The 25,051-nt window shown below is 45.1% G+C and overlaps 1 protein-coding gene across 5 annotated transcripts in view; it reads left to right on the plus strand.

Annotated features, from left to right (window-relative positions):
• Nucleotides 1-25,051, plus strand: part of LOC135221897 (protein ABHD18-like) — an 80,623-nt gene that overhangs the window by 10,960 nt on the left and 44,612 nt on the right. For all 5 annotated transcript variants that reach the window (XR_010316119.1, XR_010316120.1, XM_064259907.1 and 2 more), the window contains exon 3: nt 5,442-5,621. Coding sequence is in view for 3 of the 5 variants with exons in the window: in XM_064259907.1 (XP_064115977.1) it covers nt 5,442-5,621 (180 nt within the window). In the remaining 2 variants the exon portion in view is untranslated. The remainder of the gene's footprint in view (nt 1-5,441; nt 5,622-25,051) is intronic.

Below are 25,051 nucleotides of genomic sequence, written 5' to 3' on the forward strand. Positions count from 1 at the left end.
AAGGAAAGACTTTCATTCCCTTAGCCCCTCTCCGATCAGGAGTTTGTCTCCTCCAGAAGAGGAAAGTTCTGAAAGGAGAACAGAAACTCAGAATTATCACGAGTTGGAGCAAAACTCGGATGATGACGATCATGGAAGAGAGGGCTTGTCCAACTATAAGGTGTTGACTACCCTGCTTCTGGAGGAATACGGAGACGAGTTGACTCCGGCTGCTCCTCCTTCTCCGCGCTCGCTCTTTTCGAGTGCGAAGGCGAAGAAGCCTTCGTCTTTTCTGAAGATGAAGCCCACCATCTCGATGAAGCGGGCTTTACACGCCTTAGACTCCTGGATGAAGTCGAAGAAAGACTTAGTCAGGACAGTATTTTGCATGCCTCCAGCAAGATTAGCGGGGAAAAGAGGCATATGGTACAAGACGGGGGAGGATATGGGTATCGCTCTCCCTTCTACTACAGAGGCAGACTTTTCGACGTTAGTTGACGCTTCAAGGCGTCCAAGTCTTAATTCTGCTCGCATTACATGGAGTATTTCAGAACTGGATCATCTCCTCAAGGGACTTTTCCATGTATTGGAAGTCTTCAACTTCTTAGATTGGTCCCTTGGGGTGATGTCCAAGAAAGCTCACGATTCGCAGGGAATCGAACCTGAAGCCCTGTTATGCATTTTGTCTTGCATCGACAAAGCAGTACAGGATGGATCTTGGGAAGTCTCTTCATTATTTGGAGCAGGTCTTTTGAAGAAAAGGACAGTGTATGGCGCCTTCTTAACAAAGGCAGTCTCGCATGCTCAGAGGGCAGCTCTACTATATGCACCGCTGTCGGACTATTTGTTCCCTTCTAAGTTAGTGAAGGACGTAGCTCACTCTTTAACTGAGAAGGCGACACAGGATCTTCTGACGCAGTCAGCTAAGAAGAAGAAACCTGCTTTAGTTTCGGACAAGAAAGAACCTAGCACTTCTAGGCAGCCCTTTCGAGGTGGTCCGATCTCCAGACCTCCCGCAAGAAGGAAGGCTCCAGAGAGAAGAGGTAAGTCCGCCTTTCGTCCCTTTAAAAAGGGAAAATGAAACATTTCTCCTCCAAGCACCAGTAGGTGCCAGGCTCCTGGGATTCGTGGAGGCCTGGACACTGATAGACGCAGACGCGTCTTCACTAAATATCATAAGGAAGGGATATCGTATCCCTTTCCTGAATACTCCGCCCCTAACGTCAATACCAAGGGAACTATCAGCCAAGTACAGGATCCTTTGTGCTGAGGGATACTCTTCGATCGATGGTGGAACAAATGTGGGACAAGAGTGCAGTAGAACTAGTACTGGATCAAAACTCCCCGGGGTTTTACAATCGCCTTTTTCTAGTGGCGAAAGCCTCGGGAGGCTGGAGACCAGTACTAGACGTCAGCGCTCTGAACAAATTTGTTCAGAAGGAGAAGTTCTCCATGGAGACGTCTGCTTCAGTCCTAGCGTCATTACGACAAGGAGATTGGATGGTGTCTCTAGATCTCCAAGACGCCTACTTTCACGTCCCGATACACCCTTCGTCGAAGAAGTACCTCCGTTTCATGACGGGGGGAAGGATCTTTCAGTTCAGAGCCTTGTGTTTCGGCCTGTCCACAGCTCCTCAGGTCTTCACAAGCCTGATGAGGAATGTGGCGAGATTTCTTCATCTCAAAGGAGTGAATGTCTCGATGTACCTAGACGACTGGCTCATCAGGGCCAGATCGGAGAGACAGTGTTTGGAGAACCTAAAGTTAACTCTGGATTTGACCAAGGCGTTGGGATTGCTTGTGAACCTCGAGAAGTCTCAGCTGACCCCCAGACAATACATAGTCTATCTGGGGATTCGGATGGATTCTCGGGGTTTTCGAGTTTTTCCTTCGCAAGAGAGAACCGCAAAAGGTTTGAGGATAATCTCTCTCTTCTTAGAGAAGCAGCAAACGTCAGCGAGGGAATGGTTGAGCCTTCTGGGGACGCTTTCCCGCTGGAACAATTCTTCCCTCTCGGAAGACTTCATATCCGTCCACTTCCAATTCTTCCTCAAGAAGTCTTGGAGCTGGAAAAACGGACAACTGTCGGACGTTTTTCCCATTCCAGTGGAGGTAAAGGCACACCTACAGTGGTGGTTGCTACCTCTGGAAGAGAACAAAGGGATCTCTCTAAGATCACAGAACCCAGACCTAGTGTTGTTCTCCGACGCGTCGGAGACGGGTTGGGGAGCGACATTAGGCTCGGAAGAAGTGTCAGGCACCTGGGAACCAGCACAGGTGTCCTGGCACATAAATTGCAAAGAGCTCTTCGCCGTACACCTGGCTTTGAAGAGCCTAGAACCTCTGGTGAGAGACAAGATAGTGCAAGTAAACGTGGACAACACAACCGCACTTGCCTACATTCGGAAACAGGGAGGGACACACTCCTTGTTCCTTTACGAACTCACGAGGGACCTATTACTTTATGGACGTCTCACAGGAACATCTCCCTGCTGACAAGGTTCGTACAGGGAGTAAGGAATGTGAGGGCGGACAGGCTCAGCAGGGCGGAGGAACCAGGTCCTTCATACAGAATGGACTCTGCACGAGGAAGTGTGTCTCGATCTCTGGTCTCTGTGGGGAACTCCTCATGTGGATCTCTTCGCAACATACATTTCAAAAAGGCTCCCAGTGTTTTTGCTCGGTCGTGGAAGACCCAAGAGCAATTATGGTAGACGCCTTCCTGCTAAACTGGTCTCGAGTGGACGTTTACGCTTTTTCCCCCATTCAAAATCCTGGGTTAGTATTGAAAAAGTTTGCGTCAAAAGAGACGAGGATGACTTTAATAGCCCCCTTTTGGCCGGCCCAGGAATGGTTCACGGAGGTGGTAGAGTGGATCGTAGACTTTCCAAGATCCCTACCAGAAAGGACGGATCTTCTCAAACAACCACACTTCAAGAGGTACCATCAAAACCTCCCCGCTCTCGCTCTGACTGCCTTTCGACTATCGAAAGACTTGTCAGAGCGAGAGGCTTTTCTCGCGAAGTGGCAAGTGCGATCGCGAGAGCTCGCAGAACCTCCACTACGAAAGTATACCAGTCGAAGTGGGAGGTCTTTAGAAGGTGGTGTAGAGCCAAGAAGTTGTCTCCTCCTCTACCTCTATAGCGGAAATTGCGGATTTCTTGCTATTCCTGAGAGTAAAATCTCATCTAGCCGTATCCACAATAAAGGGATACAGGAGTATGCTCTCGGCTGTATTCAGGAACAGAGGTTTAGATCTGGCAAATAACAAAGATCTCCACGATCTCATAAGATCTTTTGAGACTTCAAAGTCTAAGGAAACCAGTACCTCCGAACTGGAACTTGGACGTAGTCCTCAAATATCTGTCTTCGGATAGATTCGAGCCTCCGCATCGGGCATCATTTAGAGACATAACTAGAAAATGCCTATTTCTTTTATCGTTAGCGACGGCAAAAAGAATTAGTGAGTTACAAGCTCTGCAAGATAAAGTAGGATTCAAGGGAGACTCTGGCGATTTGCTCGTTTAATACTCTGTTTTTAGCGAAAAACGAGAATCCCACGAATCCCTGGCCTAGGTCATTCGAAGTCAAGGAATGTCTAGTCTCGTAGGCAGAGAAGCAGAGAGGTCTCTATGCCCTGTTAGAGCTCTGAAAGTTTCTATCTTCAAGGAAGGAAGCGTCAGTTGGGTAGGCTCTAGACAAGGTCTTTGGTGCGTTGGTAAAAGACCCCACAAGACTGATGTCAAAGAATGCTCTAGCGTTCTTTGTAAGAAACGTCATTACGGACGCTCATAAGGTCTGTCCTGACGAACAATTACAACTACTGATGGGTAAAAGCTCATGAAGTAAGAGCGGTTGCGACGTCTCTCTCGTTTTATAAGAATATGTCGCTTAAAAACATTATAGATACGACATATTGGAGATGCAACTCAGTATTTGCATCTCATTACTTGAAAGACGTGCGTGTGACATATGAGAAGTGCTTTTCTCTAGGTCCTATCGTATCGGCAGATACGATTCTGGGTACGGGAGCCGACACCAATCCTTAAAATGTATATACTGTTCTTCTGTTTGGATATGGTCGAGAATCTCTTCGAACAATGGAGGATTCAGGCTCGCACGGGCGGCCGTCTATGTTGTTCATAAGAGAATTCTCCGTCATATCCAATTAGTTGAGTATAATTTTTTTTTGAAAATTTATGTATGGGTGTGACGTTAGTGGTTTTTGAGTTACGGTTGTTGTGACGAGTTCGGGGATAACTCGTAACAATCCTTAGTTCTAACACATGGTTAGGATCAGGTGGTTGGGATTGGTTGTGTGCTCCTTCATAAGGTGTATTGTCATATAAGTGGATCAGCACCCATTGACAAAGTCCTTTTAGGCTCTGCTGAGTAAGTGGGTAAGACCCCATCGGCAGACCCACAAGAACTCTTGGCCATAGATCACATATCTCGCTAAAGTTCTTGTTGAGGTAATGCAGACTACTGGGCAAACACCCACCAAGTCTACCACCTATCAGGTAGGAACCAAGGTTTTATTTATACCTACAACATATGTTGTTTACCTGTCTATTCCATATAGTAGCTGTCCTCTTACCCTCCCAACCGAAGGGTGCCAATCAGCTATATATATCTGACAGGTAAGTTGATTGTATGAAAATGATATTGTTATGTTACAATAAAGTTTCATACATACTTACCTGGCAGATATATACAATTAAAGGCCCACCCAGCCTCCCCGCAGGAGACAGGTGGAAGAGAGAAAATATGATAGAAAACGGGGATGGTTCCTAGTCCTGCCACCCAGGGCAGGTCGGTAGATCACCTGACCTACCTGTAGCGAGGGTGGCGCGAAATTTGAATTTCTGTCGGGGACGACGGAGTCTTAGCTATGTATATATCTGCCAGGTAAGTATGTATGAAACTTTATTGTAACATAACAATATCATTTCATAGTTCATTTCACAAATGGTTATACTGTTGTGTGAAAGTTTGCCATCTCTTGAGTGCTTCATGCTAGTTCCCTGTCAGTTAGTGGAAACTTTACAGACATATAAAAAAAAAGCACAGGTCATTGGGAAGACATGGCTGTTGTTGTCTCACCAACTAGAGTATCAGTAAATTCAGCTTTTTTATATTTCTGGGAAATTGGAGTAAAGTACAGTAGAATTAAGTGGAAAAAATCTACCGTTAAGATACAGTATGCTTTAAAAAATGTGTAAGTAATAGAAATAACTGAACTTACAGTAGTATTTATTTATAAGATGAATACCTGTAAAAATCTATTATGAAGAGTTCACTTATTTAGTCATCAGAACTGTAAGCTAAATATAATTGATGGACTACCTGTAATAGTATTTATAAATTTTTATTTGTACTGCTGATTTTTTTTTTTTTTTCAACAAAAGATTTCAAATATATTGTAAGAATGTAAATTTGTGTCACCTACTCATGATTTACAGGAGGTTGATTCAGGAGATCATGTTCTCTTGGAAGCAGAGTTCACATCACCCTTTGTGGCTCACTTACCTGGCCTTCTGCCGAAGGAATCAGAGAAAGCCACCTTCCAGATTGTGCTGCCAAAGTCATGGCAGAGTCACTTGAGGCCTACATGTCTTCATTTGGCAGGGACAGGAGATCATGTGAGTACAGTAAATAGTATGTGATGTATTTAAGCAAAACTGAATAACCAGTGGGGATGATAAATGTGGAGATATCACTGTATTATGTTTTAAGGGGATTCTTCAAATATTACAGTCAACATCTAAAAATTAAACAGTGAATTATAAATAAACATTTTAATGAAACCAAGATCGTACAATATTTAATTACTGTGTAAGAAACAATAATGAGTCATATCAAGTCTTTAGTACTAGATAGCATGAATTAAATCATCATCAATGTTTTTATGGTAACTTGTCCTTACTGATTTAGATGTGAAATGGGTTCTGTGCCCTTTGTCTTGAACTGTTTTTTCTTGTGAAATGAGTTCTGTGCCCTTCTCTGTCTTGAGCTGTCTTTTCTTGAACTCCCAATGGGTTTATGAAGAACTTTTTTCAATTTGCCCTTGGTTTTCTTATAGGTCTGTCCTGCTTCTCTGATAAACTGTTCCTTGTCCCTATTCATCACATGTCCAATTTTCTGTATCTTTGAGATATCAGAGATATCAGTCAATTTTCTAGGGATTGTACACCACATCTTGACACTTTCTCATTCATAATATGTTTTCCCATTGTACTTTGGGCATGAATCTCAATGTTCTAAAGTGACACCTTTTTGAAAATCTCTTGCATTTGTCCTGTCAGAACTTACGTAGCTATTGCACATACTGCAGCAATAATAGGCCTTATATTAATAAGTGTATTTATTAGTTGTCTAGCCATACCTCCCTATGTTTGATCATGATGTTAGTTTTGTTTTTTTTTTTTTTGCTTTTTTTTTTTTTTTTTTTTTTTTTTACAGCCCTTTTTGAACTCTTGCTTCACAATCCAGTGTGTTCCTAAGATAACAGAAATTCATTCATTGTAAATTCTTTGGACACCCCAGTCACTGTCATCTTTCTTGATCTTGTTATGATAGAGTACAGTGGTACCTCGAGATACAAAAGGCTCAATTTATGAAAAACTCGAGATACGAAAGCAAATACGAAAAATTTTACGGCTCTACACACGAAAATTGTTCAAGATACGAAAGGTTGTTGCTGTAAAGTCCGAGATTCGCCCTTACTACCGATAACAATTTTGAAACTCGCGCGACGCCAACTTAGTAGACTCGCCACCATCCTTCTGCTCTCCCATTGGTTCCTGATGTTAGTCACCGCCATGAGATCCTTCTCTCCTATTGGTCAGCATCCCTCCCATCATGCACCTACGTAGCAGTGTGCTTTTTCGGCCACTCAGTAGCAGCATCGTTTTTATATGCACGCGGTATTCGTCGTTCTAACGATTTTGTTTATTAACGTAAATTCGTTAGTGATTTCGTTGTAGTATACTTTATCGTGTTGTGTGGGAGCTTTACTACATATGTATACGTACTACACAACATAATTACGTACAGTATATACGTAGCCATGGGTCCCAAGAAACTTGAAATTCATGGAAGGAAGAGGATGCTCTCTTTGGAGACGAAGATGGAGATTATCAAGAAGTATGAAGCTGGTATGTGATTGAGTGTGATCACCAAGGAATACGGCCGAAATCCGTCGACAATAGGCACCATCCTTAAGCAGAAGGATGCCATCAAAGCAGCTACACCTTCCAAGGGCGTCACTATTTTGTCTAGCAAGAGGACCCACGTGCACGATGAAATGGAAAGGCTTCTTCTTGTCTGGATAAAAGACATAGGAATCACTGGCGATACGATAACGGAGATGGCAATCTGCCACAAGGCCAGCGCTATTTTCGGTGATTTGACTGCCCAAGCCGAAGACGACAGAGAAAGGGCATCAACGCCAACCCCAGACTTCAAGGCTTTTCATGGGTGGTTTGAGAAATTCCGTAAACGGACTGGTATCCTTTCGATGGTGTGGCATGGGGAGGCGGCCAGCTCGGACACGAAAGCGGCCAAAGCCTCTAAAAAGGCATTCGACGAGATGATGATCAAGGAAGGCTACAGTTCTCAGCAAGTCTTCAACTGTGATGAGACTGATGAGACTGGTCTTTTTTGGAAAAAAATGCCTCGTCGGACGTAGATCACGGAGGAAGAGAAGAAGCTACCCGGGCATAAGTCTATGAAAGACAGGCTTGCGCTAGCACTTTGTTTCGAACGGGCGTGGGGATTGGCAGGTGAAGCCCCCTCTACTTTCTTCCTTCTGAGACTCCTCGAGCCTTCAAGGCCCACAAAATGCTTAAGGAGAAGCTTCCAGTGATGTGGAGGGCTAATGCGAAAGCCTGGGTAACGAGGCTTTTGTTTACCGAGGGGGAAAATCTGTGTTTCGGCCCGACAGTGAAGAAATTCTTGGAAGAGAAGCGCCTCCCTCTGAAATGCCTGCTGGTGTTGGACAATGCCCCTGCTCACCCTCCTGGCCTCGAGGAAGATATCCTAGCGGAGTATTCCCTTCATCAAGGTTCTTTATCTTCCACCTAACACCACCCCTCTCTTCCAGCCCATGGACCAGGAAGTGAAATCGAACTTCAAGAAGCTGTATACGAAACATCTTTTCAAGAGATGTTTCGACATCACCGATACCACAAACCTCACCTTGCGTGAATTTTGGAAGGAGCATTTCGATATCGCAATATGCATCCGACTCATCGCCCAAGCTTGGCAGGAGGTTTCGAGGCGAACCTTGAATTCCTCGTGGAGGAAACTCTGGCCTGATGCCGTATCCGCCCGAGACTTCAAGGGATTCGACGTGGGCAAAGTTGGTGCTGCAGATTCAGAAACAGTTGACGAATCTGAAACAGTTTCGCAACCAGATCTTGACGAGATCGTTGCACTCGGCAAGTCCATGGGGCTGGTTGTCGACGAGGAGGACATCAATGACCTTCTCGAGGAGCACCAAGAGGAGCTTACGACGGATGACCTGAAGGAGTTGGAGGCCATGCAACATAACATCGTTCAAGAGGAGTTCTCTAGCAGCGGCGAGGAGGAGGACGAGGACTCTATGACAACAGCAGAAATTAAGGATGCTCTAGCTGCTTTTCATAAGGTGCAATCATTCGTAGAAAAGAGACACCCCGAAAAGGCTTACACAGTTCGATGACGTTTGCCTGAGTGGTTTCAGGAACATTGTCAAAAGTAGGCAGAAGCAATCTTCCTTGGATAGTTATTTTTTAAAGAGGCCTTTAGTAGGAGTAGTAAGCAAAAAGGAAGAACCGAGTGATACTAAAAAACAGAAAGTTGAAAGTGGTGAAGAAGTGGAAATTTATTTTAAAAAAAAAAACATAAACTATAAAAAAGTAAAAATAAAAAAAGATTCATACATTCAACTTCCCTGTCAGATATATACTCCTAGCTATAGACTCGTCGTCCCCGACAGAAATTCAAATTTTGCGGACACACTACAGGTAGGTCAGGTGATCCCGCCGCCCTGCCGCTGGGTGGCAGGAATAGGAACTATTACCGTTTTAAGCCAGATTTTTCTCTGTCGCGGTACTAGTAACATCGTTGCTAGTCCTCCTGACTTGAATTTCGAATTTTTTCATTAGCCGTTGATCTTTTGGACTGCTATTTGGTGACGTATTGGATCTTTGGTTTGGCATATAAAACGCTATTGTGGAACTGTTTTTTTGGTATTTGGCTTTGGAATTTGTCCATAATGTCTGACGTGTCGATTTTTGTGTTCAGAGTGTGTGTGAATGAGAATTGTTTTGTGAGTGCCGAAAGCTTTGGTGGATCCTCACAACCACTTGTAAAAATTGTAGAGGGAATGATGCTCTCAATTGAATACATGTGATGAGTGCAAGAATTTGATGAGGAGGAATGGAAGTTGCTTAATCCTACCTAAGAAAGTTGGAGAGAGATAGGCTAGAAAAGCCTCTTCCAAGAGTGTAAGTAGGTCGGTCTCTAACGAGCAGTTAGTGGACTATTGCCTATTGATAACCCTATTGTTTCCTCCCATACAGCTTTACCTTCCCGATCATCGGACTCGGCAAGCTCAACATCTGAAATTGCGAGTCTGAAAGCTTCGCTTAAGCATATGGAACAAAAAATTAAAGAACTGGAAGGTGTGCAGTGAAAGTGTTTCCCAGTTGAAGTGGAGGGTGCGTCTGATCGGCTCTGTCTCGCTCCCAGGCCTAGACCTCTTTCAAGCTCCCAAGGACCAGTGGAGAAGGAAAATGTGAAAGCCGCAGGGAGGTTTCAGAGAATCCCACCGGTCAGGCGTCCCCTCGGCAGATCCTGTAGTTACGTCCGGGCTGCCAAGGATAGTCGTTGGAAAGACGTCCTGAAACAGTGTTTTCATACATTCAACTTACCTGTCAGATATATACATAGCTATTGACTCCGTCGCGCCGACAGAATTTCGAATTTCGCGCACACGCTACAGGTAGGTCAGGTGATACACCGCGCCGCCGCTGGGTGGCGGGAAATAGGAACCCATTCCCGTTTTCCATCAGATTTTTCTGTCGGCCATACTGGCAACATCGTTGTTGGTATCTCCAGGCTGGATTTCTGTTTTTGGATACAACTTGATCATCGTTTTGGACCCTTTGGTGACGTATTTGGATCGTTGTACTGGCATACGCTTTTGTGATCGTTATTTGGATTTTGGCTTGGAATTTCATCATGATGTCTGATTCTGGAAGTGTGGTGAGAATGTGTGTGAATGAAGGGGGTGCAAGGTGAGAATGCCGAAAGACTTCGGTTGATCCTCACACTGTATGTAAAAGATGCAGGAAGTATGAATGCTCGATGATAACACTTGTCATGAATGTGAGAGTTTGAGTGCTGAAGGGTGGAAGTCTCTAACCTTCTTATTTAAGGAAATTAGAGAAAGACCGTTAAGGAAGTCATCTTCCAAAACCAAGCCTAGCTCTCAATCTTCAAGTGGTTTGGTGAGTAATATTGTAGTCCCTCCTCTAACATTATGAACGCTCCTTGTAATATTTCAGGTCATTCTCCGAATGCAGATCCTACGGACTCTTCTTCGGAGATAGCAAGCCTTAAAGCTGCGCTTATGAAAATGGAGCGTAAAATGGCTGCCATAGAAGGTAAGCAAAGTAGTGCTGTGGAAAGTGATGTGAATTTCCCCAGTGAAGTGGAGGAGGCGTCTGATTGGCTTCACAACGCTCCCAGGCCTAGACCTCTTTCAAGCTCCCAAGCCCAGAGGAGAAGAATGTCGAAAGCCTTACGAGGTTATGGAGGATCCCCACCAGTCAGACGTCTCTTCGGCAGAATCTGTAACGTCACAGACTGCCAGAGAACGCATTAGAAAAAGCGTTCTACGTGAATGTTTTTCGTCATCGGAGAATTCCTCACCTAAAAGAGGATGGGAGATCAGCGGATCGTTCTCGTCCCTTGAAGAGGATCTGGGAAGAATCGGCATAAACTCGAGTCCGGAACGTTTTTCGGAGGACTCCCCGACAGAGAATAAGAAAGCAAAGGTTTTGGCTTCTCGATAAGTTGTGGGGAATGGAGAAAGAAGGCTCTCCTTCCTCTCGTTTAGACCAGAGAGAAGAAACGATGAAGATATTAAAAGATATTGCAAGAGTCTATTGCTTCTCTAGTCGGGGTTCTTTCGAGAGATCCTCCAAGAAGAAAGGATGTTAATCTTCCTGTGAAGAAGTCAAAAAAAACCCTTACTATCAACCTCCCAGAAAAGAAGATTCTTCTTCGGATGAAGGGTCTATTTTTCACAGACCCGCGAGTTCGGGGCGCGAGCGCCAGCCAAGGGCGTGAAGCGCCAGCCCGATCGCGAAGCTCCAGCCAGGCGCGGAGCGCCAGTCAGCCGCAAAGAGCTAACACGTAAGCGCGAGGCTCCAATCAGGCGCGACGCGGCAACCAGGCCCTATCCGATATCGCAGGAGACGACTAGGCGCGAGAAGCTGGCCAGGCGCGAGGAGCCAGCCGCGCGTGAGAATTCCTACAAGCAGGAAGAGACAATCAGGCGCGAGGCGCCATCCAGGAGCGTTAGCGCCAGCCAGAACAGACGAGAAGCGCCAGCCAGGCGCGAAGAGCCAGCCAGGCGCGATGCGACAGACTGCCGAGAAGCGCCTACCAGGCGAGAAGCGCTAGCCAGGCGCGAGGTGCCAGGCGGCCGCGAAGAGACATACAGGCGCAAGAGCCAGCCAGACGGGACGCGATAGACTGCCGCGAAGCGCCAACCAGGCGTGAAGCGCGAGTTGAGCGCGAGGCGCCAGCCGCGCAAGAGGAGCCAGCGAGGCGCGAAGCGCTAGCCGAGCGTGAGGCGCCAGCCGCGCGAGAAGATTCAACCAAGCGCGAAGCGCCAGTCAGGCGCAAGGCGCCAGCTGATCATGAAGAGCGGCAAGAGCGAGAAGTGATAAGGGGTAATAGAAGATCTTTTCATGTAATGTCTTCGGATAGCGAGTCTCCTACAAGTAGAAACCCTAATGCAAGGAAGCAACCTGGTACATCGAAGGTTACGGTTTCAACCTCCATGTCTCAGGATGTTTTGGTAGATAAGAAAGAGAACTTCTAGATCTGTCAGTCTCTCTCCTTCTAGGAGTATTTCTCCTATAGGGAATATGTCTACGGACAAAGAATCTAATAAAAGAGCTCGCTCTCCTTCTAGGATGGAGTTGGATGAGGTGTCAGAGAAGAAACCCCGAAACAATGAGGGGGTATCTAACTACAAAGTGTTAGCCTCTCTTCTCCTACAAGAATTTGTAGACTCTCTAAGCCTTGCAGCTCCTCCTTGTCCCCGAGATCTCTATTTTTCCAGTACGAAGGTTCCTAAATCGTCTTCGGTATTTAAAAAAAAATGAAACCCAGCCATATCAATGAAGAAGGACTATTCAATCTTTAAATAATTGGATGAAGGTGAAGAAGGAAGCTCAGAAGACAGTTTTTTTGCACTCCTCCATGTAAGCTCGGTGGTAGGAGGGGAATATGGTACAGGACAGAGGAAGCGATGGGGCTTATGCTTCCATCTTCCGCGGAGGCGGATTTTTCAAGCTTGGTTGAAGCATCGAGAAGACATGCTTTGAATACAGCTAAAGCATATTGGAGCAATGTCAGAATTGGATCAACACCTCAAGGGACTTTTCCATGTACTAGAAGTTTTTAACTTCTTGGATTGGTCCCTTGGAGTGCTGGCCAAGAAGGCAAATGAACCAGATGTTTTAGAACCTGAAGTTTTACATTGCATTTTATCCTGTATGGATAAGGCGGTTCAGGATGGATCGGGAGAATTGTCTTCTCTATTTGGAGCAGGAGTAGTGAAGAAGAGATCATTATTTGGTTCATTTCTAACCAAGCGGTTTCTCCTTCGCAAAGGTCAGCCCTGTTATACGCTCCTCTCTCGGATCACCTTTTCCTTCGCACTTGGTGAAGGAGATTTCAAAGTCTCTTGCTGAAAAGGCAACCCAAGACTTATTAGTTCAATCTTCCAAGAAATCAAGACCAACAGTACCAGTAGCGAAGAAGACTACTCGTACTCCGGTAGTGCCCTTTTGGGAGAGGTTCCACCTCTCGTCCTCAACGAAAAAGGAAGACAGCAGAAAAAGCGAGGAAGGTCCTCCTTTAGATCTTTTAAGAAATCAAAGTAGCAGCAAGGTCCTCCAAACATCTGTAGGGGCCAGGCTCCTAAACTTCGTAGGGGAATGGAAGATAAGGGAAGCCGACCCTTGGACTCTAGCAGTCTTGGGGAAAGGTTACATTATACCCTTTTCAGGACAGACCACCTTTGTCGAATTCCCCAAAGGAACTGTCGGCGAAGTACAGGACCCTGTTCTGAGGGAGACACTTCTTCAGATGGTGATAGGAATGAAGGACAAAGAGGCAATAGAAGAGGTTCAGGATCCTTCCTCTCCGGGGTTTTACAACCGCCTGTTTTTAGTTCCAAAGGCATCCGGGGGATGGAGGCAGTCTTGGACGTGAGCATTCTGAACAAATATGTGGAAAAGAAAAAGTTCTCGATGGAGACTTCTGCCTCGGTACTTTCAGCACTGCGAAGAGAGAGACTGGATGGTCTCTCTAGACCTAGCAAGATGCATATTTCCACGTTCCTATTCACCCGTCATCAAAGAAGTATCTCAGGTTTGTGATTCAAGGAAAGTCTACCAGTTCAGGGCCTTGTGCTTCGGCCTCTCCATGGCTCCACAGGTATTTACGTACCTGATGCGGAACGTAGCCAGATGGCTACACCTGGAAGGCTATAAGCGTCTCTCTGTACCTAGACGATTGGCTGATAAGAGCAAAATCCCAGGAACAATGTTTGGAGGATCTGAAGAAAACATTTAGAATTGACAAAGGAATTAGGACTTCTCGTGAATCTCGAGAAATCGCAGATGACCCCCAGTCAGGACATAGTCTATTTGGGGATTCAGATGAATTCTCGGGATTTTCGGGTTTTCCGTCCCAAGAAAGGATTCTTCGGGGGATTCAGAAAGTTATATCCTTCCTAAAGAAAGACAGGAGTTCAGCCAGGGAGTGGCTGAGCCTTCTAGGGACTCTTTCTTCCCTGGAACAATTTGTATCCCTAGGAAGACTTCATCTAAGGCCTCTACAATTCCTTCCTAAAGAGATCTTGGACTTGGAAGAAGGGCCATCTGTCGGACCACGTTTCCGGTAAACATTAGAGGTGAAAGAAACACCTAAAGTGGTGGCTGCTCCACTCAAAGAGAACAAGGGAGTGTCCCTAGAGGTTCGGAACCCAAACCAAATCTTGTTCTCAGACGCTTCAGAAACGGGATGGGGAGCGACTCTAGGGGCAAGAGAAGTCTCTGGCAAATGGAAGAAGAACAAAGAGATTGGCATATAAATGCCAAAGAACTATATGCAGTGTTTCTGGTTCATTAAAATTCTTCGAGTCAGAAGTAAGAAATCAAGTGATTCAAGTCAACGCAGACAACACTACGGCGTTGGCTTCATCAAAAAACAGGGGGGGAGGACGCACTCGTTTTCCCTATTCGAGATAACGAAGGAGCTGTTGTCATGGACGGAGGAGAGGAATATTACCTCCTGACCAGATTTGTGAAAGGGGAAAGAAATATCAGAGCAGACAGGCTCAGCAGGACGAAACAAGTTCTCCCCACGGAGTGGACTCTGCACGAGCAAGTCTGCCAAAGTTCTGTGGAACCTGTGGGGGAGGCCGCAGATAGATTTGTTTGCGACGTTCTGTCAAAGAGGATAGAGAACTTCTGCTCCTTAGTAGAAGACCCGAGAGCGATAGCGGTGGATGCCATGCTACTGGAGTGGTCGGGACTCGACGCTTACGCTTTCCCTCCATTCAAGTTGCTAGGAGTAGTGATGAAGAAGTTCGTAGCATCAACAGGGACGAGATTAACTCTCATCGCCCCGTTTTGGCCATCCCAGATTTGGTTCACGAGGTACAGGAATGGACAGTAGACTACCAAGATCTCTTCCAAACAGGATAGATCTTCTCAGACAACCCCACTTCAAGAGGTTCCATCAAACCTCCCCGCTCTCGCTCGACTGCCTTTCGACTATCGAAAGTTGGTCAGAGCGAGAGGCTTTTCAAGCAAGGCTTCGAAAGCAATTGCTAGAGCCCGGAGATCGTCAACTATCCGGGTCTATCAATCGAAGTGGGATGTATTTAGAAGATGGTGTAGGAAGAATAAGCTGTCCTCCTCCGATACCTCTGTGACCAATATAGCAGATTTTCTGTTATTCCTGAGAGAGGAATCCAATCTGTCCGTAGCTACAATAAAGGGATACCGAAGTATGCTCTCAGCGGTATTTAGAAATAGAGGCTTAAACTGGCAGAGGATAGAGATTTGCACACGATCTCATAAGATCGTTCGAGACGTCAAATCTATATCCTCTACTCCCACCGCCAAGTTGGAATCTGGATGTGTGCTCAAATTCCTTACATCGGAAAATTTGAACCTCCCGACCGTGCCTCGTTCAGGGATTGGACGAGAAAAGTGGTGTGTTTCTCATAGCCTTAGCGACGGCTAAGAGAATAAGTGAAATCCATGCCCTAGATTCTCGGGTGGGTTTTAAGAAAGACGCAGCCATCTGTTCTTTTCAAACTCTGTTTTTAGCAAAAAATGAGAACCCTTCGAAACCATGGCCAAGGAGTTTTGAGGTGAAAAGTCTTTCAAACTTAATGGGAGACGAAATTGAAAGAACTTTATGCCCGTTAAGCTCTTAAGTTCTATCTTAAAAGAAAGAAGAGTTGAAGGCTGTAAACAGAGTCTATGGTGGCGCAGTTCGGGGGACACGAAAAGACCAATGTCCAAGAATGCGCTAGCGTATTTTATTAGAAGTGTGATTATGGAAGCTCATAGCGATTGGTGCAAGGAGGATTCCTTTAAATTATTACGAGTTAAAGCTCATGAGGTAAGAGCAGTGGCAACATCATTATCATTCCAAAAGAATATGTCCATGAAGGACATTATTATGCGACCTATTGGAGATGCAACTCGGTATTTGCATCCCACTATCTTAGAGATGTTAAATTACCTACGACAAGTGCTTCTCTCTAGGTCCTTTTGTGTCTGCGGATACAGTGCTGGGACTGAGGACACATACCGATCCTTAAACTTTATGAAAAGTCTAATACTTCCATACCATACTGGGTGGGATGGGCTCTGACTTTCTTACCTGACGGCTAGTTGTTGCACAGGCGACCACGGCCTTGTTTAGGTAAGGAACTTTGAGTTTATCTTACAGGATAGGCTTGGATAAAAACGTGTCTTTGATTACGGAGATCTCCACTATTTGAGGAGTTTTTGTTACTATTGGTAAAAGTGCTTGGTGTCGCACAGGCGGCCATAGCCCTTGCTAGTAAGGAAACTAGAAATGTGCCTTTTAAAACGGAGTAGGATTAAAGACATTGTCTAAATTCGTACAGGGATCTCTCCTTTTAAGACAGTATCAGGATTTTCTGCTGACAGAGTGCTTTGGGCTAGCACAGGCGGCTTTTGGTGCTTTTGACAGTATGAGATGTGGCATAGATCTTACAAGCGAGGTAGTACAAATTGAAATTAGCCTATATTTGTTTATTTTTTAATTTTATTTATTTTTCATAAAGAATTAGGTGTAAAATATTGTGATTGAGTTTTTTGGTTGTTTGCAAGGAGTCCGGGGATGACTTCTTGCAATCTTAGATACAACATTTGGTTAGGTTAAGGTGATCAGGATCGGGATTGTGCTCCTTAGAAAAAAGGTTCTTGTCATATAAGTGGATTGAAACCCTTTGACATAGCCTTTATAGGATCGGCCAAGTAAGTGGACAAGACCCCTTTGGCAGACCTACAAGAACTCTTAGCAATAGATCAATATCTCGCTGAGGCTCTTGAGACTAAGCAGACTCCTGGGCATTAACCATGAAGTCTTCAGTCTAAACAGGTAGGAACCAAGGTTTTATGTTATTAATACCTACAACGATTGTTGTGTTTTCCTGTTAAATCAGTTATTAGCTGTCTTTACCCTCCTCCAATGGTGTGAACAGCTATGTATATATCTGACAGGTAAGTTGAATGTATAAAAATGATATTGTTATGATACAATAAAGTTTTATACATACTTACCTGGCAGATATATACAATTAAATCACCCACCCAGCCTCCCCTCAGGAGACAGATGGTGTAGAAAAAATCTGATGGAAAACGGGAATGGGTTCCTATTCCCGCCACCCAGCGGCGGCGCGGTGGATCACCTGACCTACCTGTAGCGTGTGCGCGAAATTCGAAATTCTGTCGGCGCGACGGAGTCAATAGCTATGTATATATCTGCCAGGTAAGTATGTATAAAACTTTATTGTATCATAACAATATCATTTTTCTTCGTCTGATTCCTCATCTAAAAAAGGATGGAGTTCAGATAGATTGTCGAGACCTTCGAAGAGATCTTGGAAGTCTCCTTCATTTGACTCAAGCCCTGAAGAATTTCCGGAAGAATATCCTCCGGAAAAGAGGAAGAAGAATGTATATTCAGAAGCTTCTTCTTCTGCATCGGAAATTGGAAAGAGAGACGTAGCTACGAAGATGTTAGAGGATATGCAGAAACAGATATCTCCCCTAGTAGGAGTTCTTAAATCTGATCCGCCTAGAAGGAAGGATAGATTTCTCCCGATCAAAAGATCCCGTCCTTTAGAACTATCTGAGAGCTTGGACGAGGCGCCTGCCAGAAGCCTGGCGCCAGCCAGACGTCAGGCTACTGTCAAGCGCAAAACGCCGTCAAGGCGACATGATGTATATAGGGAACTTCCTACTAGAAAGAAAGCACATGAGATGTCCGTATCGAGGAGTAAAATTGGAACTCCCGAAATCGGACGAACTCCTGAAATGAAGCGCAAAGAGCCTGAAGCGCCTGAAGGGAGGCGCAAAGTAACTGAAGATCCTGGAACTCTTTTGGCGAGGCGAAAAGAGTCTGGAGCGCCTGAAATGAGGCGTAAAGCTCCTCAAGTAATAGAAATGAGGCGCAACGCGCCTGAAAAGCCTGAAGTGGCTAAAAGGAAATATTTAACTCCTGGAGAGCCTAGAGCGCCTGATATGAAACATAGAGCGCCTGGAGAGCCTAGAATGCCTCAAAGGAAAAGCAAAGCGCCTAGGGAGCCTGAGGCGCCTGAAAGAATAAGCAAAGCGCCTAAAGAGCCTGAGGCGCCTGAAACGAGGCGCAAAGCGCCTGAAGAGCCTGAAGCGTCCGAATGGAGGCGCAAGGCGCCTGGAAAGCCTGAAGCGGCTGAAACAAGACGTAAAGCGTCTAGAGCGCCTGAAAGCAGGCGCAAGGATTTGTACAATCCAGAATACAATTTGGATGAGTTATCGGAGTTTGAAGCGGACTTGGAGGCTCCTCTTTGGGATTTTTCTCAAGATCAATTTTGCCCTGACAGGGTCTCTAGGTGTCGCACAGGTGATCGTAGCCCCTGTCGGGAAGGAATTGATCATGAAAAAAGGGAACGACATTTAAGGACTTCTCCTGGTAAGGACGAAAGTTGTCGCACAGGCGACCGTCGTCCTTGTCAGGAGGGCCTTAGGGCAAAAGAACAACATCGACCTTCTCCTGGCAGGGACTCAAGATGTCGCACAAGCGACCGTAGCCCTTGTCAGGTTGCAGCCGGTGTTGCTGCAAGCCCTGTGCATTCCCGAGAGAGGAGTCCTCCCGGTCGCACACTCTTCTCCGAATAAAAACTCACTGGAATTGAGGATGTTTTCGGACTCTGAAGAAAACAAGGGGGCAGGTCTTTCTGATTATAAGATATTAGGAGTCCCTCTTGTTAAAAGAATTTGGAGAGTCTCTGAGTCCTGCTGACCCTCTTCTCCTCGGTCTTTATTTTCCGAGTACGAAGGCTGCGAAGTCTTCCTCTTTCTTGAAGATGCAACCGACCATTTCAATGAAGAGGGCTTTGCAATCGGTCCGGAAAATTGGCTTAAAACCAAGGAGGAGGCGGGGAAGACTGTGTTTACCTGTCCCCCTTCCAGGCTATCAGGGAAGAGAGGAATTTGGTATAGAACAGGAGAATCTATGGGACTTTCTCTTCCCTCATCTGCTGAAGCGGACTTCTCGACCTTGGTGGATTCGGCAAGGAGGCATGCACTTCCATCAGCCAAAACAAGCTGGACAATGTCTGAAATGGACCATCTCCTCAAGAGAATATTCCATGTCTTGGAAGTTTTTTAACTTCCTAGATTGGTCCCTTGGGGCTTTGGCCAACAAGACTCAAGACCCTCAGTTTTTGGAACCAGAAGTCTTGCATAGTGTTTTGGCATGCATGGACAAGGCAGTGCAGGACGGATCGGTTGAAGTGGTATCCTTGTTCGGGACAGGAGTATTAAAGATGAGGGCTGTCTTTGGTTCATTTCTTACCAAAGCAGTCTCTCCAGTACAGAGGGCTTCTCTTTTATACGCCCCTCTGTCTAAACAGCTGTTTCCTTCTCAGTTGGTAAAGGACATTTCCCATACGCTTACTGAGAAGGCAACACAGGATTTGCTGGTACATTCTGCTAAGAAGCCTAGGCCAGCTGCTTCTGTCTCGAAGAGGGAGCCAAGACCTGCCCAACAGCCCTTTCGAGGTAGAGCTTTTAGCCGAGCCCCAAGGAAGAGAGGAGGAGAGAAAAGAGGAAGATCTTCCATTAAAGTTACAAAGAAGGACGCAGAATGAGATTCCAGTCCTCCAATCACCAGTAGGGGCCAGACTTCTGGGATTCTCGGAAGCATGGGCTTCAATGAAAGCAGATTCTTGGTCCCTGCAAGTGCTGAGGAAAGGATACCTCATCCCCTTCAAGAACAGACCTCCATTGACGACGACTCCGAGGGAGCTGTCAGCGAGATACAAAGACCCTGTAAAGAGAGAGATCCTTCTTGGGTTGGTGCAGCAAATGTTGGAGAAGGAGGCCATCGAGGTAGTACAGGATCCGCACTCCCGAGGTTTTTACAATCGCCTATTTTTGGTGCCGAAAGCCTCGGGGGGGGTGGAGGCCTGTCCTGGACGTGAGTGCATTGAATCGCTTCGTGGAGAAGACGAAGTTCTCCATGGAGACATCCAACTCGGTTCTCTCTGCTCTCCGTCCAGGAGATTGGATGGTCTCCCTCGACCTGCAAGATGCATACTTTCACGTCCCCCCTGCATCATTCGTCGAAGAAATATCTTCGATTCATGGTGCAGGGAAGGATTTATCAGTTCAGGGCTTTGTGTTTCGGCCTCTCGACGGCTCCTCAGGTGTTTACAGCGTTGATGAGAAACGTAGCAAGATGGCTACATCTGAAGGGGGTGAGGATATCTCTTACCTAGACGATTGGCTTATAAGAGCGCAGACAAGACAAAAGTGCTTGGAGGACTTGGAGATAGCTCTTCAATTGACCAGATCTCTCGGAGTTACTCGTAAACCTCGAGAAGTCTCACACAATCCCCAGTCAGACTATCGTCTATTTGGGTTTATTCGGATGGATTCTCGGGTTTTCGAGCGTATCCATCCCAGGAAAGAATCTCGAATGGTTGGAAAAAATCTCGGTCTTCTTAGAGAAAGAACGAAGCTCAGCGAGGGAATGGCTCAGTCTTCTGGGCACTCTTTCCTCGCTGGAGCAGTTTCATCTCTAGGGAGACCTGAATCTGAGACCCTTGCAGTTCCATCTCAGAAGGAGTTGGAACAGAAGAAAAGGAGATCTTTTGGATACCTTTCCTATAGGAGAGAGTATCAAAAACCACTTACGATGGTGGTTAGAACCACTGAGAAGAAACGAAGGAGTGTCCTTGGCCCTTCAGAACCCTCACCTAGTGTTATTCTCAGACGCTTCGGACACGGGGTGGGGTGGGGAGCAAACTAGGGACGAAGAAGTGTCAGGCAGTTGGACAGAAGAACAGAAGGCCTGGCACATAAATGCAAAGGAACTCTTAGCAGTGCACTTAGCACTGCAGTTTTTCGAGAATGAAGTCAGAGGCGTGGTGGTCCAAGTCAACTCGGCCAACACACGGCTCTGGCTTATATAAGAAAACAAGGGGGGACACTCTTTCTTTCTCCCTTTACCAACTAGCAAGGGATCTGTTGATATGGGCAGAAGAAAGAGGGATTCGACTCCTGACGAGGTTTGTTCAAGGAGGGAAGAATATAAGAGCAGACAGATTGAGCAGGAAAAACAGTCCTTCCAACAGAGTGACCCTTCATTCAGAATCTGCCAGCAACTATGGTCTCTTTGGGGGAACCCTCAAGTGGACCTGTTTGCACATTCCTATCCAGGAGGATGGAGAACTTTTGCTCGTTGGGGACGATCCCAGAGCCCTATCCATAAGATGCCATGCTCATGGATTGGAAGGGCATAGAAGCTTATGTGTTTTCCCCCATTCAAGATGCTGGGGGAAGTAATGAGAAATTCGTGTCCTCGGAGGGAATGAGGATGACATTGATCGCTCCTTATTGGCCTGCAAGAGAATGGTTCACAGAGGTACAGGAATGGATAGTGGACTTCCCCAGATCTCTTCCCGAAAGGACAGATCTGCTCAAACAACCCACTTCGAGAGGATCATCAGAAATATCCACGCTCTCGCTCTGACTGCCTTTTGTCGACTATCGAAAGACTGGTCAGAGCGAGAAGGCTTTTTCTCGCAAAGCGGCAAAATCAATTGCTGGAGCAAGAAGGTCCTCAACCATTCGGATATACCAATCGAAGCGGGAAGTTTTCCGTAGATGGTGTAAGGCGAAGAAGGCTGTCCTCCTCCGATACCCTCTGTGACCAAAATTGCTGATTTTCTTTTGTTTTTATTTTTACGAGAAGAATCTCATCTGCAGTGTCAAACCATTAAAAGGGTTATAAGAGCATGTTATCAGCTGTGTTCAGGAATAGGGGCCTGAACATAGAGAATAACAAAGATCTGCATGATTTAATTAGATCATTTGAAACTAAAAATTAAGAACTTCTCTCACCCCTAGTTGGAATCTGGATGTGGTTCTCAAATACCTTATGTCGGAGAGATTTGAACCTCCCGATAAAGCTACTTTCCGGGACTTGACTAGAAAAATGCATTTTCTTAATAGCTCTCGCCACTGCGAAAAGAGAGTGAGTGACTGCAAGCGCTTGACTCTAAGAGTGGGTTTTAAGAAGGATTCAGCTGTATTGTCCTTTAAACCTTTATTTCTAGCAAAAAATGAAAACCCCACCCCTCGAGACCTTACTTGCCCCAGGACTTTTGAAGTAAAAGGCCTTTCTCAATTAGTTGGAATGAAATGGAAAGAACTTTATGTCATGTGAGAACTTTGAAGTTTTACCTGTAGAAGAAGAAGCAGTTGCAGGGTTGCAATCAGAGTTTTATGGTGTCAGTTAAAGACCCTAGAAGAGCTATGTCAAAGAAGGAGGCCTTAAGCATTTTTTGTTAGGAACGTCATAACTGAAGCCCACATGAGCTGTGATAGTGAGGCATATAAGACCAAGGGTAAAAGGGCAAAAGCACGAAGTACGTGCAGTCGCTACATCATTGTCGTTCAACAAGAACATGTCAATGAAGAACATCTTAGCGGCCACGTATTGGAGATGTAACTCAGTGTTCGCCTCACATTACTTGAAAGATGTGAGAGTGACATATGAGAAATGCTTCTCTCTAGGACCTTATGTATCAGCGGATACAGTGCTGGGGAAAGGAGAGAAGATTGATCCTTAATATTAATTTTTGTCCTTATATTTTATATTGTGATTTAAAATATTGGAGTTGAGTTTTTTAGGTTGTTTGAAAGGTGTTTGGGATAACACCTTTCAATCATATTTACTAATCCACGGTTAGGATCGGGTGATCGGGATCAGTATTTTACTCCTTTATATGCCAAGAGGCATAGGTATATTGTCATGTAAGTGAATAAGACTCCAGTGACAATTGCCATTAGGTTCTGTTGAGTAAGTGGATAAGACCCCATTGACAGTCCTTTTCAAGAGTTCTCAGCCATAGGGCACACCCTCGCTGAAGCTTTTGAGGCGAAGCAGACTTCTCAGCACAAGCTAAGAAATCTTCCGCCTAAACAGGTAGGAACTAGGGTATTATTATTAATTAACTTGTATTACCTACAACATATGTTGTTTACCTATTAGGTCAGTAATTAGCTGTCTCTTGCCCTCCGCCAAAGGTGCCAATCAGCTAAGTATATATCTGACAGGGAAGTTGAATGTATGAAAATGATATTGTTATTGTACAATAAAGTTTCATACATACTTACCTGGCAGATATATACGATCGTATGGCCCACCCAACCTCCCCTCAGGAGACAGGTGGAAGAGAAAAATCTGGCTTAAAACGGTAATAGTTCCTATTCCTGCCACTCAGCGGCAGGCGGCGGGATCACCTGACCTACCTGTAGTGTGTGCCGCGAAATTTGAATTTCTGTCGGGGACGACGGAGTCTATAACTAAGTATATATCTGCCAGGTAAGTATGTATGAAACTTTATTGTACAATAACAATATCATATTTTTTTTTAGTTTTTTGTAAAGTTAAGTATTACAGTTTTGTTAATGTGTTTCATAAAGTTTAGTTTATGTTTTCCTTACATTTTTTTTACGTGTTTCGTAAAGTTAAGTGTTCGTACGTATCTGCCGTTTGTCCTCCTCCTCTGTCGCCACTTTCAGAGATAGCCTCACTCGAAAGGTAAGCTTCCACATGTTACCACTTATTTACGTATGTATGTACAGTATTTCTTGTTTACCATGTACACTAATACACTTTATTTACAGGTATATTAGCAGTACGTATTAAGTTGGGTATTGAATGGTCCAAATTGTTGTAGTATTTCATTGTTTATAGGTCAATTTAGCTGTATTTCATTGTTTATAGGTCAATTTAGCTTTGTTATGAAATTTACTGGGGTGTTTTTGGAGGGCTTGGAACGGATTAGCCATTTTACATGTAAAATGCGGTCCAAGATGCGAAAAGCTCATGATACGAAGGCCGCCTCAGAACGGATTAATTTCGTATCTTGAGGTACCACTGTGTTACGGCCACTGAGAGAGGTCCGCTTCAGGTTTGATGTGAAATAAATAAAAAAAAAATATTTCAACACCAACAGTTGAAACTGGGGATACGAATATAGAAAGAAACACTAACACAACAAAGGTTTATTTACAAGCTTACAAACAAAGGTAAATGCAGAATGGTATCTCCTATTTACATAAAAAAAAAATAGAATCTTACACTGCATGAATGGGGGAACAGTGAGGTAATTCAAATACTTGCTGCTTAGTTTAGTGACTCGAAGCGATGGCTTCACAAAAGGAAAACGGTGATTGCAGACGTCTTCTTGACTCCGTGTTGCAGAAAATAACGTCTACTTTTGATGCTTGGAAAGCAGGAACTCCCCAAAACCTCTAGGACATTTTCTTCTCTGAAATCTGCTCAACGTCGAGCTAACTCAGTCGTCCACTCCTGAAGACGACTAGACCAAAATCCAACTAACTCTCGAGCAACTTTTCTTGATCCTTCGTCGGTCCCTTTCTCTCGTATCTCTCACGGATGATCTCTGCTGCTGCTGATCTCTCACTGATAATCTGATCTGTGGCTCTTACTGAGGATATCTCTCTGTGACTAACTGATGACCTTCCTCTCTGACGATCTCTGCTTCGTCCGTCATATTTATACGGACGGCACTCTGGGGGCGGAGCCTACGGCGAACGTCACAGGCTCCCGAGATTACTAGAACTTCTTAGAAGACTCTCGACGGAATATTGCATCATATTTCGCTGCGTTTCTCCCGACACTTAGGCGCGTGTTGCGCTCCACAACACGCCTGACGATTCCAGAACAACCGCGAGAACAGGCGCCTCCAACACAATGCGCTAATGCCTCCTTGCTGCCGAACTTCTCGAAAATGCGTTTTCCTTTCCTTTATCGTTCTTTGCTATGAAGCAATTACCATCACATACTGTACATCACTAGCTTTATTAGCCTCCAGAAACTGCTGTCTTCATAATACCCATCTGAATACATGTGTGTTTTAATGCTCTGTGTATCATGTCTTTTCAATATCTACACGTACGTATCTGGTTTACTTTCTTTGATTCAAGGGTAA

Source organism: Macrobrachium nipponense, chromosome 20 (genome assembly GCF_015104395.2).
Source record: "Macrobrachium nipponense isolate FS-2020 chromosome 20, ASM1510439v2, whole genome shotgun sequence".
NCBI lineage: Eukaryota > Metazoa > Arthropoda > Malacostraca > Decapoda > Palaemonidae > Macrobrachium > Macrobrachium nipponense.